Source organism: Schistocerca cancellata, chromosome 3 (genome assembly GCF_023864275.1).
Source record: "Schistocerca cancellata isolate TAMUIC-IGC-003103 chromosome 3, iqSchCanc2.1, whole genome shotgun sequence".
Classification (NCBI taxonomy): Eukaryota; Metazoa; Arthropoda; class Insecta; order Orthoptera; family Acrididae; genus Schistocerca; species Schistocerca cancellata.
The window spans coordinates 894,334,261-894,350,456 of NC_064628.1; the positions used below are offsets into that span (position 1 = coordinate 894,334,261).

Here is a 16,196-nt window from a genome sequence, read left to right on the forward strand (position 1 = left end):
TATGGATATACGAAATTTGCTTTGAAAGTAAATGTTGGTAGTGTTGCTATCTGTGGGATCACTTCTTTTCATGTCAATAAAAAAGTGATCACCGATCTTTTCACTTCTGTCATTATTTAGCTTTGTGGAGTAAGTGTTATAAAATGACTGGCCACATGATATCCAGTACCTATTTGTCTGATAATAGTGTCCTGCAAGTAGTTTCTTGAAAGAGCATTATAGTATGTTTCCTTCAACATTTTTAACAGGTAAGCTGTTAATGGACTTCAGTTAACTGCAGATCGCTTGGTTATTCAAACAGTTTTAAGATGTATTGGTATTTGGTTCCATCATAATATGCAGCTGCAGGTTTGGCACTTAAAAATTGTTTTGTAATCCTTTTGTGCCATAGTCTTGCACTGAACCGTTTCAAATGAAACTCGAGTGCTACAGTACTCACTATTATATACATAAAATATATTCACAGTTGGGACTACATACAATCATCAGCTGAATAAGGGAATGACGACAGCGAAGATTTGTAATGGACCGGCACTCGACAAATTGTTGTTGTCGTCATTCACTTACACAGGTGATGGTTGTTGGCATTCGCAGCTGCCAATACATTTCCTGTATTTCACAATGGCTGTAGTCGCAGGAGTGCCTGTTCCTTTGGACGTACATGCATGTCCGAAGGAACATTGCATCATTCTCCTTAACATCACAAGAACTGCAATACCTTACTCAATATTTTACACCTGATACAATATAAAAAATAAAGACATGAACTTTGTTTCATTGGTGTAAAATAATTTTTGGTGACTTTATTTGTATCAGATGGAGCCTCATAGCAAAATGTAGCACATAGTGTTCATCATTTCGCGAGGCAGTTGTAGCTCTATGACTCCACTTGAGACTAAGTTACTACTAGAGACATAGCCTCGGGTGTGTGACGCCATTCCTAAGCTAAGGTTCTGTCTCCAAAGCAGCATTGATGCCAAAAAGAAAGGGAATGTAGTGCATATAGCATACCATTCAATTCATAAAAGTTGCATATAGTGTAATTCAACAGCCAGTTACTTATACAATAATTAACCCGTATTAATATTATAACTGTCTGTTATGCTTTCACGACCAAATAGCTGAAGCGATATGGAGGAAATTTGGTGTGGAGATGGTTCAACTGCTGAGGAAGAACATACGTTATTTTAGAAAGTGAGTATTACAACACATTTACTAATTTGAAGAATATAACATGAAATATGCTACGATAATTACACTTTGAAAAAGGCGTTTACTCTTTGTCTTTCGCACTTCATCAAATTTGTTAAAATATTTTTATTATTTCATGTGTTCAACATGATACGATTGAACACAGTAAGTACAATCCTCTACATGCTTGATCAGTACTTCCATACTAATATCAGACACAAACCTGTCACATTTTAGCCACTGAGCATCATGTGTCTCTTATAACGTCTTTGTTGTGTTCAGATTTGCATAAACAGCTCGTGGTCACGCAATTAGCATTCGTGTTTCACATTCATGGGTGCCTAGGTTCAATTCCTAGCCACGTCGTATTTTTCTGCTTGCAAGTGGATGTGTCTGTTCTTTTCATCATTATTTTATCATCATAGACCTTCAAGTCGCTGAAGTGGCGTCAAATAAAAAGACTTGCACCAAGCTCCTAAAAATTCCCACCAGATTCTCCTGGCCAATAAAGATATAGGCACATTTAATTTAATTTAACTGATATGCTATCGCATTCGGAAGTAACAGCTAGAATACAATCGTTATACAGTCCTGAATGTGCTTAATCCATATCAATCCTCACTTCCATATTAATATTATAAATGGGAAAGAAATCATCTGTCTTACGTTTTCGCGACTACATCACTGAACCAATGTCCATGAAATTGATATAAGATAGCTTGAACCCTGAGGAAGAACATACGCTGCTTTACAATGTTTTTAGTACAAGATATTTATTGATTTGTAGAATATTACACGAATTACGGAAAAATATTTACTCTCTGAAAAGGCTATTACTCTGTCACGTCTGAACTTGATTGTTTTCGTGAAAATGTTTCTATTGGTTGATATATTTTACATAATATAATTCAAAGTAATCAGTACAATGCTGATTCAATTCTCTACGAGTTTAATCCATACTTCCATACTAATAACAATATTATTAAACGCGAAAGTAATTCTGGTTGTTTCCTTTACGTGACTCTACCTATGAAGCGATTCTGACCAAATCTGGTTTGGAGTTAGCATGGGCCCTGTGGAAGAACAGAGACTACTGTAGAAAGTTGTATTTTGTTTCAGTGTTATTAACATTTTCCGATATGATATACGCGAGCGGGATGCAGACAACAATAGTGTGGTGGTCGGCGACTCTTAGTGTTAATCTTTATAGATTATAACGAGACAGTGGAAATCCAATATTGCTGTATGTGCGATCTATGATAGCTGGAAAGATTTTGTGGAGTTACAGCAACAAGACCTGATGCTAAGCCTGATAACCATATTTAAAACTATTGTAATGAACCTTGCAAACATGTCTGATTTAGCGCATAGTTCTAAGAGAGCTTGATCTGCGAAAGTTACTGAAATCCAGCGAACTTCGGGACACTCTCATGTCTAACCTTCGACCAGAGATACTAGTAGACTGGCCTTGCTGTGCAGAAGCTATAGGGCTGGTGTGGTTCCAACATAAACCACGTGACTGTTGGTAAAACGTGGCGGGATTTCAAATCAGCGGTCTGCTATCGTATGTTTGTATCGTATTTTACCCACATTTCTCAGTTGACTGCCAAACGCTTCCAACAAAAATGACTTTTTTATTTGCGAAAAATTATGTCAGAACTACATTTGACCTGGATTTGTTCACAGTACCATTTATAAAATCTAACAAATACAGCGAACGCCCCTCTCGTGGCTAGCGGGACGAAATTACTATAAACTATCAATTAAAGTAAAATGTCGTTACAATTCTTTTAAACGGTAAGAGTGGGCTCGTGTCAAAACTTCTAACATTGGATTCGCCGCGTTTTGAGCTCTAGTCACTTATAAAAGAAAATGGGATATGGGAATTACGTCAACTATAGGTGCCAAAATTGTCGACTTTAGGAGCAGGTCTATTTTAGAGTATCAATTTTAGATGCACTCTAAAGGTTCAGTTCCTATTATTTTTACAAAAGTTTAAACTATCAGTTAAAAAAAAATGATATTTTAGATGAAAGGTGAGACTTTGAAGTTTCAGAAAATAATTTTGGAGCCTACATTTATTTAATAGTATCAGAAGGTAGAAAAAAATTCTCTTCATGTGTCGACTATAGGTGCTCTTACGTTATTATAATCTCACTTGTATATACAAAAAGGCGCGTATGTGCAGATGGCTTAAAGTTTTTCCATTTCAAGGCCTGTATCCAAAGCTGCCTTCGGTTTTCATCCTTAGGGAACCTATGAGTAGGAACGAGAAACAATTATACTTACTTCTGTAACCGAATTATCACAGATACTTTCGAAAATGGAATATGAGTCTGACTTTACAGGCATCACTTTCAACACTTTAATTTACGTGATACTCTATTTCAAGTGTAAAAAACATAAAAGTCACTTCAGCAGATTTCCATAAACGCATCTGTACCATCATAGGAACACTTACACGTGAAATGTAATGCCATTTCCCCCGACAAAACGCTGAGTACAGCCGTAAGCGCAACATGAAACAATCATGTTTTGCCAACATTCACGTGACTTTAGCCCTGAGATGTTGGAGCCACGAAAATGACGTCAGGGCCAGTCTTTTATATTTATGGTCGAAGTGTCCAACGGAACTTGGATGTAGAATGGCAGACAGCCTTAAGAGTTACAGAGGCACTACAACAATCACAAGGCCGTCGCATTTTAGATACTGAGCATCAAGCCTCTCTTGCAGCTTCTGAGGTGCTTGAAAACTCACAATGACAGCATCATTTGAAGCATGTGGGACAGACAGAGAGACATCGTACCTTTACATGTTGAACATGGGAGGCTTTTGGAGAGGCTGCGTTTCATTGTGATTTATTTATTAACTGATTATGTTAATCATAAATTAGTTATTTTAGGGGGACAGATGAAAAATCTAGGCACTACAATGCATTGATATGGAAGGAAGAAATGGATGTTATGTGTTGATCTGTGGGAAAATCTGACATCCAGCAGTAGGTGAGCAAGAGGAAGCCCTGAGAACTGTACTATTTTACGAATGTAATGTATTGAGTAATTATTAAATATAATTCGAAATACAATATATGCTTTCAGATTGGACATACAGTAAAGTAATTCAAACACATTCATTAGGAAACTGCATAGAAATTTTATACATATTTCTCTACAGCACCACATACACAGACGTTTATAAGTTATTAGCTTACTTACTCATTGATCACTCATCGATCACTGATCGTAACAAAACTATTGATATGCAAGTTCAGCTACTGATAACAGCCAGCACCCTTACATTTTCATCTGTCATCTTTAACTTTCCAACCAATGATCATGCCTACTTGCTTCAGTGTTAATGCAATGCTTGTCAGGTCTCAACAGGAAATAAAATCGATTTTTTCTGGTTTCCATTTTGTAACTCATACTAGTTGTTTATAAACAAAAGCTATAAAACTGAAATTAGGTCGACTGTTATTCTGCAAAACTGTACATTATAAAAATAAATATACTACATTTTGTAAGCACACATGAAATATAGAACATTCAGTTTTTAATTTCGAAGGCGGTGTCTCAGCATACATGTGACCACCTGTAACTAAATGTGATGTGCCCCTCGTATCTCCTCACATAATGTTTCTGTATGTGGGCACGTACAGCTAACATGCATGAACAAAAACAATGATAAATGCCAAGACAAATCATCTTGTGTGTACAGTGCCGTAACACATTGTTTCTGATGTAGCCAAAGGAAGACAGTTATGAATGTGGCTTCAGTCCTTTAATGCTAATGAAAAGTCGTCGATCATTGAGTCTTGTGTTTTTTTGTCTTAAACATGTGAGACATTAGATAGCTCGCCAGTGAGAGCAACATAACAGCAGCAATTGTTGTGACAGCCAGCAGGAAGGCAATGACATCTAGCAGCAGCAACTGGTACCAAGTGAGATCCATGGCAGCGCTTCGCAGATGTGGAGCTCCATGGTGCCGCAGTACATATTCTATCCACCAGATGGCTTGTGGCAGCGACTGTGCCTGGTGATCACGGTATATTGCTGACAACCTCTTCATGTTTTCATGGTAACTGTTGACATCATATCATACCATTAGCACATCTTGATGATAAATGGACACAATGCAGTTCTTTCAAAGTACAAAGACAGCGAATAGGGTATTATTATATGTAGGTATTTCATGTTATTTGTAAGTAAAATCAAGAGATTTTCAAAATATTTCGCAAGGAATCCATGACACCTCAGTAAAATACATGGCACAATTGAATTTGGGAGCATACTGACATACATTTAATTTATATCCATCTCAATTTATGAAAGCTTGATCCAAATGGCGCTGAGAATTTTACTGTCTCCACTACCTGTTTTGGCCTTTATGTTAGGTCATTTCAGTTGTTTCTGGAAATTGCAGTAAATTTATCATAAATCGTTGCATATAATAGAAGATGGAAAAAACAAGGCATACATATGTACAATTGATGTGTTGATAGATTGTGAAACTTACATTATGCCATGGAGAAGCAATGTCTAAATGATAAAAGTCCAAGCTAATGGCCTCTTTAGTTTCCTATAGTTCAATTTTTCCACACTAGATGAGTAACTGTACAGTTGAACTGATGCTCCAAACACTTCAACTATTTTTGAGATTTTATTAAATCTAAGAAACTATTTGTAGCCTTTTACTTGTAAAACACAGAAGTGGGAATTTTGGACTCTGTCAAAAAATAAATCTTGACACATAACTTGGCACATATCACTTTAGATCCACCACGTTTGTCATTTAGACATTGCTTTTCCATTGCAAAACATAAGTTTCATAATCCATCTGTACTAAATTATACATATATAACCCATGTTTCTCCATCTTCTATTACACGCAATGTTTATATATCTGTCTATATACCGGGCGTTTCAGAAACAAGTGCAGAATTTTTGTGATGTTGGATATAGGCAATCAATTTAAGTATATGAACGTGGGATCTCTGGCTCATAATTAGTACGTTAGACAACGCTAAAGCGCATTCGTTTTGCCTGGAAGAAACATCACTGCACATTGTGATTACTCCAGTAAATTCTCGAAGTGTGCATCATTGACTTGATGGCATAACTCAAGTGGTTGAACCACGGAACGGTAAACATTGGGTAATGTTTCATTAGCTTGATCTCGGACGTCTCCTGCAGCAAAATCTACGAGTTCTTCTGCAGTGTTCATGGGAGTTTTAAACACACGAGTCTCCACGTGGCTCCAAAGATTAAAATAAAGTGTTGTGAGATCTTGTGATCTTGCAGGCCAGTGAACACGTCCATTACATCCAATCCAGCCTCCAGGGTATTGTCTATCCATGAATCCTTGCACTCGATTTGTGAAATGGTGAAGTGTCCCACCATGCTGGAAGAACATGCGTCTTCTGGTTTGAAGCGGCACATATGTGCAAGAAATACGAGGTAAATACGAGCAGTTAGACGGTGTGGAAGAATGTAAGGCCCCTCTGCTTGGTTGTGGATAATTCCAGCCCAAACATTAACTGCAAACCTTTCTTGGAAACCATGGACAACCATTTTTCGAGGATTTTCATGAAATAACCCATGGGAGTTGGGACTGTTGAACATTCCTTCGCGGGTGAAAGTCGATTCATCAGTCCACAGAACAATGTCGGCGATGTCGCGAGTTCCATTCTTTGCTGCAAAGACCGTACGGCAAAGTCGTTCCGAATTGGAAAATCAGTGGGTAGAAGTCCTGTACCTTACACACCTTGCATGGATGACGGATATCATCACTTAGAGTTCTCAGTTAGAATTAACATTTAAAACGTGAGCACGGAGCGTACGCCATCTAATGTATTGTTGTCTAACATTCGTATTACTCGTTCCTCGAAACTCCGTGGTCAATTCTGAGCATGGAAATCTCCTTCTAATGTGTCCTTTTCACGGAGACGACGGTTCACAGCAGCTGATTTGGTATTCATCTGTTCGGACAACGTTCCGCACACAAATGTCGTGCTCTTCCCATAGTTCCTGCAGCACCAATGGCCAAGTGAATGTCTGCGGGTTCATTCCACGCGAAAAGTTCCATATCCTACGCATAACATGGTGTAAACAATCTTTCTGCATTTTCAAGTGCATACAATTCCATGACACCTTGACACCGGTCCCCAGTTAGACGCTGTTCCACAGTTCTGTACTGCCTATGTTATTCAATATGTTCCTCTACCACTCATAATGCGCCCTTAACGCTTTTCATTCAACTTTTTCGTAATGGTTTTCTCTTTTGCATGTAAATCACTAATACAAATTGTGAACGGCCGGGCTAGTTGGTCCCGCAATGTTCTTCCCGTCAACGGATGGCAGTACTTTATCCAATCTGGTTCACCAGTTTGCTTCCTTCTCCGCGTACGCTACTCCGTGCTCTGCGCTCGCTGGTGGTTAACAGTACGTCATACACTGCTGGACATTAACATTGCTACACCACGAAGATGACGTCCTACAGACGCGAAATTTAACCGACAGGAAGAAGATGCTGTTATATGCAAATGATTAGCTTTTCAGAGCATTCACACAAGGTTGGTTCCCCGTGGCGACACCTACAACGTGCTGACATGAGGAAAGTTTCCAACCGATTTCTCATACACAAACAGCAGTTGACCGGCATTGCCTGGTGAAACGTTGTTGTGATGCCTCGTGTAAGGAGGAGAAATGCGTACCATCACGTTTCCGACTTTGATAAAGGTCGGATTGTAGCCTATCGCGATTACGGTTTATCGCATCGCGACATTGCTGCACGCGTTGGTCGAGATCCAATGACTGTTAGCAGAATATGGGATCGGTGGCTTCAGGAGGGTAATACGGAACGCCATGCTGGATCCCAACGGTCTCGTATCACTAGCAGTCGAGTGACAGGCATCTTATCCGCATGGCTGTAACGGATCGTGCAGCCACGTCTCGATCCCTGAGTCGACAGATGGGGTCGTTTGCAAGACAACGAACATCTGCACGAACAGTTCGACGACGTTTGCAGCAGCATGGACTATCAGCTCGGAGACCATGGCTGCGGTTACCCTTGACGCTGCATCACAGACAGGAGCGCCTGGGACTGTGTACTCAATGACGAACCTGGGTGCGCAGATGGCAAAACGTTATTTTGTCGGATGAATCCAGTTTCTGTTTACAGTATCATGATGGCCGCATCCGTGTTTGGCGACATCGCGGTGAACGCACATTGGAAGCGTGTATTCGTCATCGCCATACTGGCGTATCACCCGGTGTGATGGTATGGGGTGCCATTGGTTACACTTCTCGGTCACCTCTTGTTCGCATTGACGGCACTTTGAACAGTGGACGTTACATTTCAGATGTGTTACGACCCGTGGTTCTACCCTCCATTCGATCCCTGCAAAACCCTACATTTCAGCAGGATAATGCACGACCGCATGTTGCAGGTCCTGTATGGGCCTTTCTGGATACAGAAAATGTTCGACTCCTGCCCTGTCCAGCACATTCTCCAGATCTCTCACCAATTGAAAACGTCCGGTCAATGGTGACCGAGCAGCTGGCTTGTCACCATACGCCAGTCATTACTCTTGATGAACTGTGGTATCGTGTTGAAGCTGCATGGGTAGCTGTATCTGTAACTCCATCCAAGCTCTGTTTGACTCAATGCGCAGGCGTATCAAGGCCGTTATTACGGCCAGAGGTGGTTGTTCTGGGTACTGATTTCTCAGGATCTATGCACCCAAATTGCGTGAGAATGTAATCACTTGTCAGTTCTAATATAACATATTTGTCCAATGAATACCCGTTTATCATCTGCATTTCTTCTTGGTGTAGCAATTTTAATGGCCAGTAGTGTATTATACTCTCCATCGCAGCGCTCGGGGTAGCAGCACAAAATGTGTCCTGGTGTTCATTCCATACTTTACCTTTGTAGTCGTTCCTTGTATTTCCTGGTGTTGCCTTGGTATTGACTTTTTTTTTATCGCACCGAGTCTAAACCGCTGTTTTTTAAAAACGTCATGTGGTACTTGGTTTTTGTTTTCTCGTGTGTTAACTCTATTCTCTTGTTTATTATCAGTCTCACACCCCGTTATGGGCATGTAATAACCCAAAAGCGGTCGTGGCTTTAGCACTGAGAAATAAAAATACCTTCCAACTGAAGCGTTATTTTCAACTTCTGCTATAACGCTCAGTTGCTGATGTCCCCCCAGCAGGACTGTTTGCCATGCAATGCACTTTGTTGCGGCATAAACCATTGTGTGTTGCTGTTCTTTGCTTTAGCTGGATCAGGGATGTCCAACACGCGGTTCTAAGCGCTTCAGTCCGGAACCGCGCTGCTGCTACGGTCGCAGGTTGGGATCCTGCCTCGGGCATGGGTGTGTGTGATGTCCTTAGGTTAGTTAGGTTTAAGTAGTTCTAAGTTCTATGGGGCTGATGACCTGAGATGTTAAGTCCCATAGTGCTCAGAGCCATTTGAACCATCCATCACGCGGCCTGTGGGCTGCATGCGGCCCAAAGCAAATATCAGTGGGGCCCAACAAGTGAGCATCTATCACATGACTGGGAAAAAATAAATTCCATAAATCTCTGTTTATGTAAACTTACGATAAATTGAACGTTTTCAGTCTGAAACTCCTGTCACACGATACTGTTCTCTGTTGGTCCGTCCCGTTCTTTCTCTAATTTTTTTCTCTCAGCAGTTATGTTAGTATTTTTAAGTATACTCGTATTCTTCCAACGTGGTCCTGGTAGCTAAAAGGTTGAGCACCCCTGATCTACAGACTTCAGACGAGAGACTACTCGAAAATATACGTCCAAGCTCGATGTTCACTTAAACATGATTGTTCATTGGAGTTCAAGGAATCTTCTGTCTGGCGCATTCCTTGGAGCTGCGGTTGGTCGCGGTTTACGAGTAACCAATTAAAATTTCAAATTTCTTGTATAAAAATGTGTCTGATAGTTTGTTTCTATGTAAAGACAACTCCTGTAAGAAATTTTTCAACCTAGCAAACAAAAAATAATCATACAACTTCACAATCCCCGTTTGTGTTCTCCGTTGTAGCGTGCTCTGTTAGTTGTTTGACGTTCGATACTACAGTTACAAAAGCCTCAGGACTTAGTAACAGTTTTTAAAAACGCCGACAGCCGACCACGCCAGTCTAACGTAGTGTAGGAATTTGGACAAGTCTGTGCACAGCTGAGACGATTGACAATCAATCGCTATTGAATGTTGACTATTTCTCTTTTGCCTGGTTGATGGGCCCAAAGCTTCTACTTGTTTTCGAGAACGTAGATACTTGTACAATAAGACATCTACTTACTGCAAGGTGTGTGATCTGCTCAGAAAACGGCATTTCCGGTATCGTCTGGCGATAGGGATACTGATTCGTTCACGAAAAAAATTGAGTTTTCGGTAAGGAGAAAGAGTAAATAATAAGAAGTGAAAGCTCATTTTGAAAGCAGGACGTTCACACTATAGAAACTGTAATACGTTCTATCAACAGCTAATAAATTACTTCGAACCCTTTTTCAGACATGAGAACGTCGCGACAAACTTTGCAGTGTATTTTAGAGCTCAGTCAATTAAAAATGCCCAACGCGGGTATTCATCATTTCTTTATCTACTTAATTTGCTACATCTGCCACATGTCGATTCTTATCCTAATAAGTAGCGAATAACATTTCCGGCGAGAATGCCACCGAATGCTCAAAGTCAGGGTACAATAATTTTCGGACTTCTTCCTCGCCACTCTCTGCCACGCACACCGCAGGCTTCATTCTCAGCTGTCTGCTCTCTCTCTCTCTCTTTCTCTCTCTCTGTTTCTCCCTTCCCCTTTTGAATTAAATAAAACACGGCTTGTACAACGTGCAATAGCCGCGTACTGGCTGCAGTAAAAGAAGCCCTCCACAGAAATGCCAGAACGATAGCTTAATCAAGGGGCAGTGATTGCTCAGACGAAATTTAGTTCCGACAACAATAGCAACATTGCACTTTATCCAAAAATAAAGCTTTTTGAAACTACAAATAACTATAAAGTCACACAATCCGTAAAAACAATGAATATATTTCTTTTACAAGGGAAAACGAAATTTAACATTTGTTTTATGAAGTTAATGCTGTTACATAACGACCAGCTCAAGAAGGAAACAAGCAACGCACTGAAACAGTAATGTGTTAGAAACAATTTTAGAAAATGAAAGTAACCTGTAGTAGAAAAAAAATGCATTAGTACAGGGTTACATAAAATTCGCTGATATAAAATCAAATGGCTCGAAGCACTATGGGACTTAACATCTGACTTCATCAGTCCCCTAGACTTAGAACTACTTACACCTAATTAACCTAAGGAAATCACACACATCCATGCCCGATGCAGGATTCGAACCTGCGACAGTAGCAGCAGTGCGGTTCCTGACTGAAGCGCCTAGAACCGCTCGGCCACAACGGCTAGTTTGCTGGTATAATTGAAGACTGTGCAAAAGAGAGCTGAGAAGAAATACTTAAAGAACAGAAATAAAGCAGGTTTTATTAAATAAAATACACTCCTGGAAATGGAAAAAAGAACACATTGACACCGGTGTGTCAGATCCACCATACTTGCTCCGGACACTGCGAGAGGGCTGTACAAGCAATGATCACACGCACGGCACAGCGGACACACCAGGAACCGCGGTGTTGGCCGTCGAATGGCGCTAGCTGCGCAGCATTTGTGCACCGCCGCCGTCAGTGTCAGCCGGTTTGCCGTGGCATACGGAGCTCCATCGCAGTCTTTAACACTGGTAGCACGCCGCGACAGCGTGGACGTGAACCGTATGTGCAGTTGACGGACTTTGAGCGAGGGCGTATAGTGGGCATGCGGGAGGCCGGGTGGACGTACCGCCGAATTGCTCAACACGTGGCGCGTGAGGTCTCCACAGTACACCGATGTTGTCGCCAGTGGTCGGCGGAAGGTGCACGTGCCCGTCGACCTGGGACCGGACCGCAGCGACGCACGGATGCACGCCAAGACCGTAGGATCCTACGCAGTGCCGTAGGGGACCGCACCGCCACTTCCCAGCAAATTAGGGACACTGTTGCTCCTGGGCTATCGGCGAGGACCATTCGCAACCGTCTCCATGAAGCTGGGCTACAGTCCCGCACACCGTCAGGCCGTCTTCCGCTCACGCCCCAACATCGTGCAGCCCGCCTCCAGTGGTGTCGCGACAGGCGTGAATGGAGGGACGAATGGAGACGTGTCGTCTTCAGTGATGAGAGTCGCTTCTGCCTTGGTGCCAATGATGGTCGTATGCGTGTTTTGCGCCGTGCAGATGAGCGCCACAATCAGGACTGCAAACGACCGAGGCACACAGGGCCAACACCCGGCATCATGGTGTGGGGAGCAATCTCCTACACTGGCCGTACACCACTGGTGATCGTCGAGGGGACACTGAATAGTGCACGGTACATCCAAACCGTCATCGAACCCATCGTTCTACCATTCCTAGACCGGCAAGGTAACTTGCTGTTCCAACAGGACAATGCACGTCCGCATGTATCCCGTGCCACCCAACGTGCTCTAGAAGGTGTAAGTCAACTACCCTGGCCAGCAAGATCTCCGGATCTGTCCCCCATTGAGCATGTTTGGGACTGGATGAAGCGTCGTCTCACGCGGTCTGCACGTCCAGCACGAACGCTGGTCCAACTGAGGCGCCAGGTGGAAATGGCATGGCAAGCCGTTCCACAGGACTACATCCAGCATCTCTACGATCGTCTCCATGGGAGAATAGCAGCCTGCATTGCTGCGAAAGGTGGATATACACTGTACTAGTGCCGACGTTGTGCATGCTCTGTTGCCTGTGTCTATGTGCCTGTGGTTCTGTCAGTGTGATCATGTGATGTATTTGACCCCAGGAATGTGTCAATAAAGTTTCCCCTTCCTGGGACAATGAATTCATGGTGTTCTTATTTCAATTTCCAGGAGTGTACAATATAAGCTAGTAACTGAGACCTAGGAACACGCATGCAAACTTCTACACTACTGGCCATTAAAATTGCTACACCAAGAAGAAATGCAGATGATAAAAGGGTATTCATTGGACAAATATATTATACTTGAACTGACATGTGATTACATTTTCACTCAATTTGGGTGCTTAGATCCTGAGAAATCAGTACTCAGAACAACCACCTCTGGCCGTAATAACGGCCTTGATACGCCGGGGCATTGAGTCAAACAGAGCATGGATGGCGTGTACAGGTACAGCTGCCCATGCAACTTCAACACGATACCACAGTTCATCAAATGTAGTGACTGGCGTATTGTGACGAACCAGTTGCTTGGCCACCATTGACCAGACGTTGTCAGTTGGTAAGAGATCTGGAGAATGCGCTGGCCAGGGCAGCAGTTGAACATTTTCTGTATCCAAAAAGGACCGTGCAGGACCTGCAACATGCGGCCGTGCATTATCCTGCTGAAACGTAGGGTTTCGCAGGGATCGAATGAAGGGTAGAGCCACGGTTCTTAACACATCTGAAATGTAACGTCCACTGTTCAAAGTGCCGTCAATGCGAACAAGAGGTGACCGAGACGTGTAACCAATGGCACCCCATACCATCACGCAGGGTGATACGCCAGTATGGCGATGACGAGTACACGCTTCCAATGTGCGTTCACCGCGATGTCGCCAAATACGGATGCGACCATCATCAGAACCTGGATTCATCCGAAAAAATGACGTTTTGCCATTCGTGCACCCAGGTTCGTCGTTGAGTACACCATCGCAGGCGCTCCTGTCTGTGATGCAACGTCAAGGGTAACCGCAGCCATGGTCTCTGAGCTGATAGTCCATGCTGCTGCAATCGTCGTTGAACTGTTCGTGCAGATGGTTGTTGTCTTGCAAACGTCCCCATCTGTTGACTCAGGGGTCGAGACGTGGCTGCACGATCCGTTACAGCCATGCGGATAAGATGCCTGTCATCTCGACTGCTAGTGATATGAGGCCGTTGGGATTCAGCACGGCGTTCCGTATTACCCTCGTGAACCCACCGATTCCATATTCTGCTAAGAGTCATGAGATCTTGACCAACGCGAGCAGCAGTGTCGCAATACGATAAACCGCAATCGCGATAGGCTACAATCCGACCTTTGTCAAAGTCGGAAACGTGATGGTACTCATTTCTCCTCCCTACACGAGGCATGACAACAACGTTTCGCCATGCAACGCCGGTCAACTGCTGTTTGTGTATGAGAAATCGGTTGGCAACTTTCCTCATGTCAGCACGTTGTAGGTGTCGCCACCGGCGCCAACCTTGTGTGAATGCTCTGAAAAGCTAATCATTTGCATATCACAGCATCTTCTTCCTGGCGGTTATATTTCGCCTCTGTAGCATATCATCTTCGTGGTGTAGCAATTTTAATGGCCAGTAGTGTAATTGCTGATTCAATGTACAGCAGACAAACATAAAAAATTTTAAATTCGGGAGGAAGCACACTTACAAGCACAGAGGAAGGTACTGTTGATGCTGAAAGTAGAGAGAATGGCCTAAACTTGTGTTGCTCCTGTAACGTGTAATAAACGACTTGTTGGAAAGATAGTAACAATAGGATAAATAACGACAGGAAACGGTTTTGTTTTTAACCAAAAACCACGTAAAAGTGTAAGACTAATTGAACCACTTACTTTCTACGTGGTGGTGAGTTATTGTAGTGTGTAATGAGATGACAAAACCAAATCATAGCAGGGGGTGCAGCACTTTAAACTTGTTTAGTGCATCATTATATCTGTGCTGTGTGTCTTAACATGTCTATATCTTTTTGTAAATAAATCAACTAGATCCTAAATTCAACAGAGACCGTAATTAAATCACTCAAATCATGAGCTGCGTTATTTCCAGCATTTGTATTATTTCATCCACTACACATCACTACTGAAAAAATGGATAGCTCGAAAGAAAAATTCCTTACCTGGGATTCTCAAGAACCGTTCGTATAGCCTCTAAAACAGTATCCTTCGTGACATGCCGAAACTGCAGTCTGTAGCCAATTTCGGCAGTTACCATTTTTTCGACGTTGTAGTGCTGATCTCCCATGAATGGAATCCCAATTAAAGGAACACCATAGTAAGTGGCTTCATTAAAACTCTGCAGGCCGCCTTGGGTGATGAAGACCTTCACGTTAGGATGTGCTGTGGATGTCATTCAAATACGTTATCAACAGCAAGAAATCACTGTAATCATCAAACTATCAAGAGAAAAATCTGTCGAGTTGTCCTAGTCACTGATCAAGTGAGACACAAATGACGCCCAGCAAAATACTTCAGAAATTTTAGAACAAATTTTCACAGAAGAATAAATTACTTACCAAAAATTGCCCGTGTATAATGCAGTACCCAATGTTGTAGAAGAATATTGCGGGGTGTTTTTTTCTTAATGGTTCAAATTCTCAGAAATGGAACACAAGGAGAAAAATTAAAGATCAGCTAAATAATCTAAGCCCCACTGTTCTTGTTTGGGTTTTAGGGCACGTGAGAAGCCGTAAAAGTTCTTCGCGGTGAGAAAATGTGGAAAAAGATGAAATATTTTCTTTGAATATATTAACAAACAGTTACAGTAATTACACAAAATAAATTTATCTATTAACCTTTAATAATAAGATTTGAAGTTGTGCATGGCTTGCTGCTGCTATAAACATGGTGAAGAACCACCCAATCTTTGTCCTTCTTAGGGAATAGTCCTATTAATTATTAGTTATTATTAATTCTTAGGATAAGAACTACACTAATCTGAAACCTTTTACATTATGTAACTGTTAATAATTAGTACATCTATTTAAACAGATAGGAGGAATAAGCCCAACAACCCACATGAACATGTGTTAGAACGAACTGTCTGCAACTCTGTTCAGAGGAATAACAGGGATGTGTAATGGAGTGATAACTGAAACCTATCTTTTGGTTGTGTGTTCGCGCCCTTCACCTGTTAAAACGTGCTTTACGTTGGCTGGTCTGCATTCGTTCTTATGCTG

The 16,196-nt window shown here is 42.0% G+C and overlaps 1 protein-coding gene across 1 annotated transcript in view; it reads right to left on the reverse strand.

The window, feature by feature from the left end:
• Positions 1–4,996: 4,996 nt before the first annotated feature.
• The window catches only part of LOC126176632 (UDP-glucosyltransferase 2-like), a 65,481-nt gene continuing 54,281 nt past the window's right edge, over positions 4,997–16,196 (reverse strand). The window contains exons 4-5 of the mRNA XM_049923791.1: positions 15,138–15,357; positions 4,997–5,273 (exon numbers count right to left, since the gene is read on the reverse strand). Coding sequence (XP_049779748.1) covers positions 4,997–5,273; positions 15,138–15,357 — 497 coding nt within the window. The remainder of the gene's footprint in view (positions 5,274–15,137; positions 15,358–16,196) is intronic.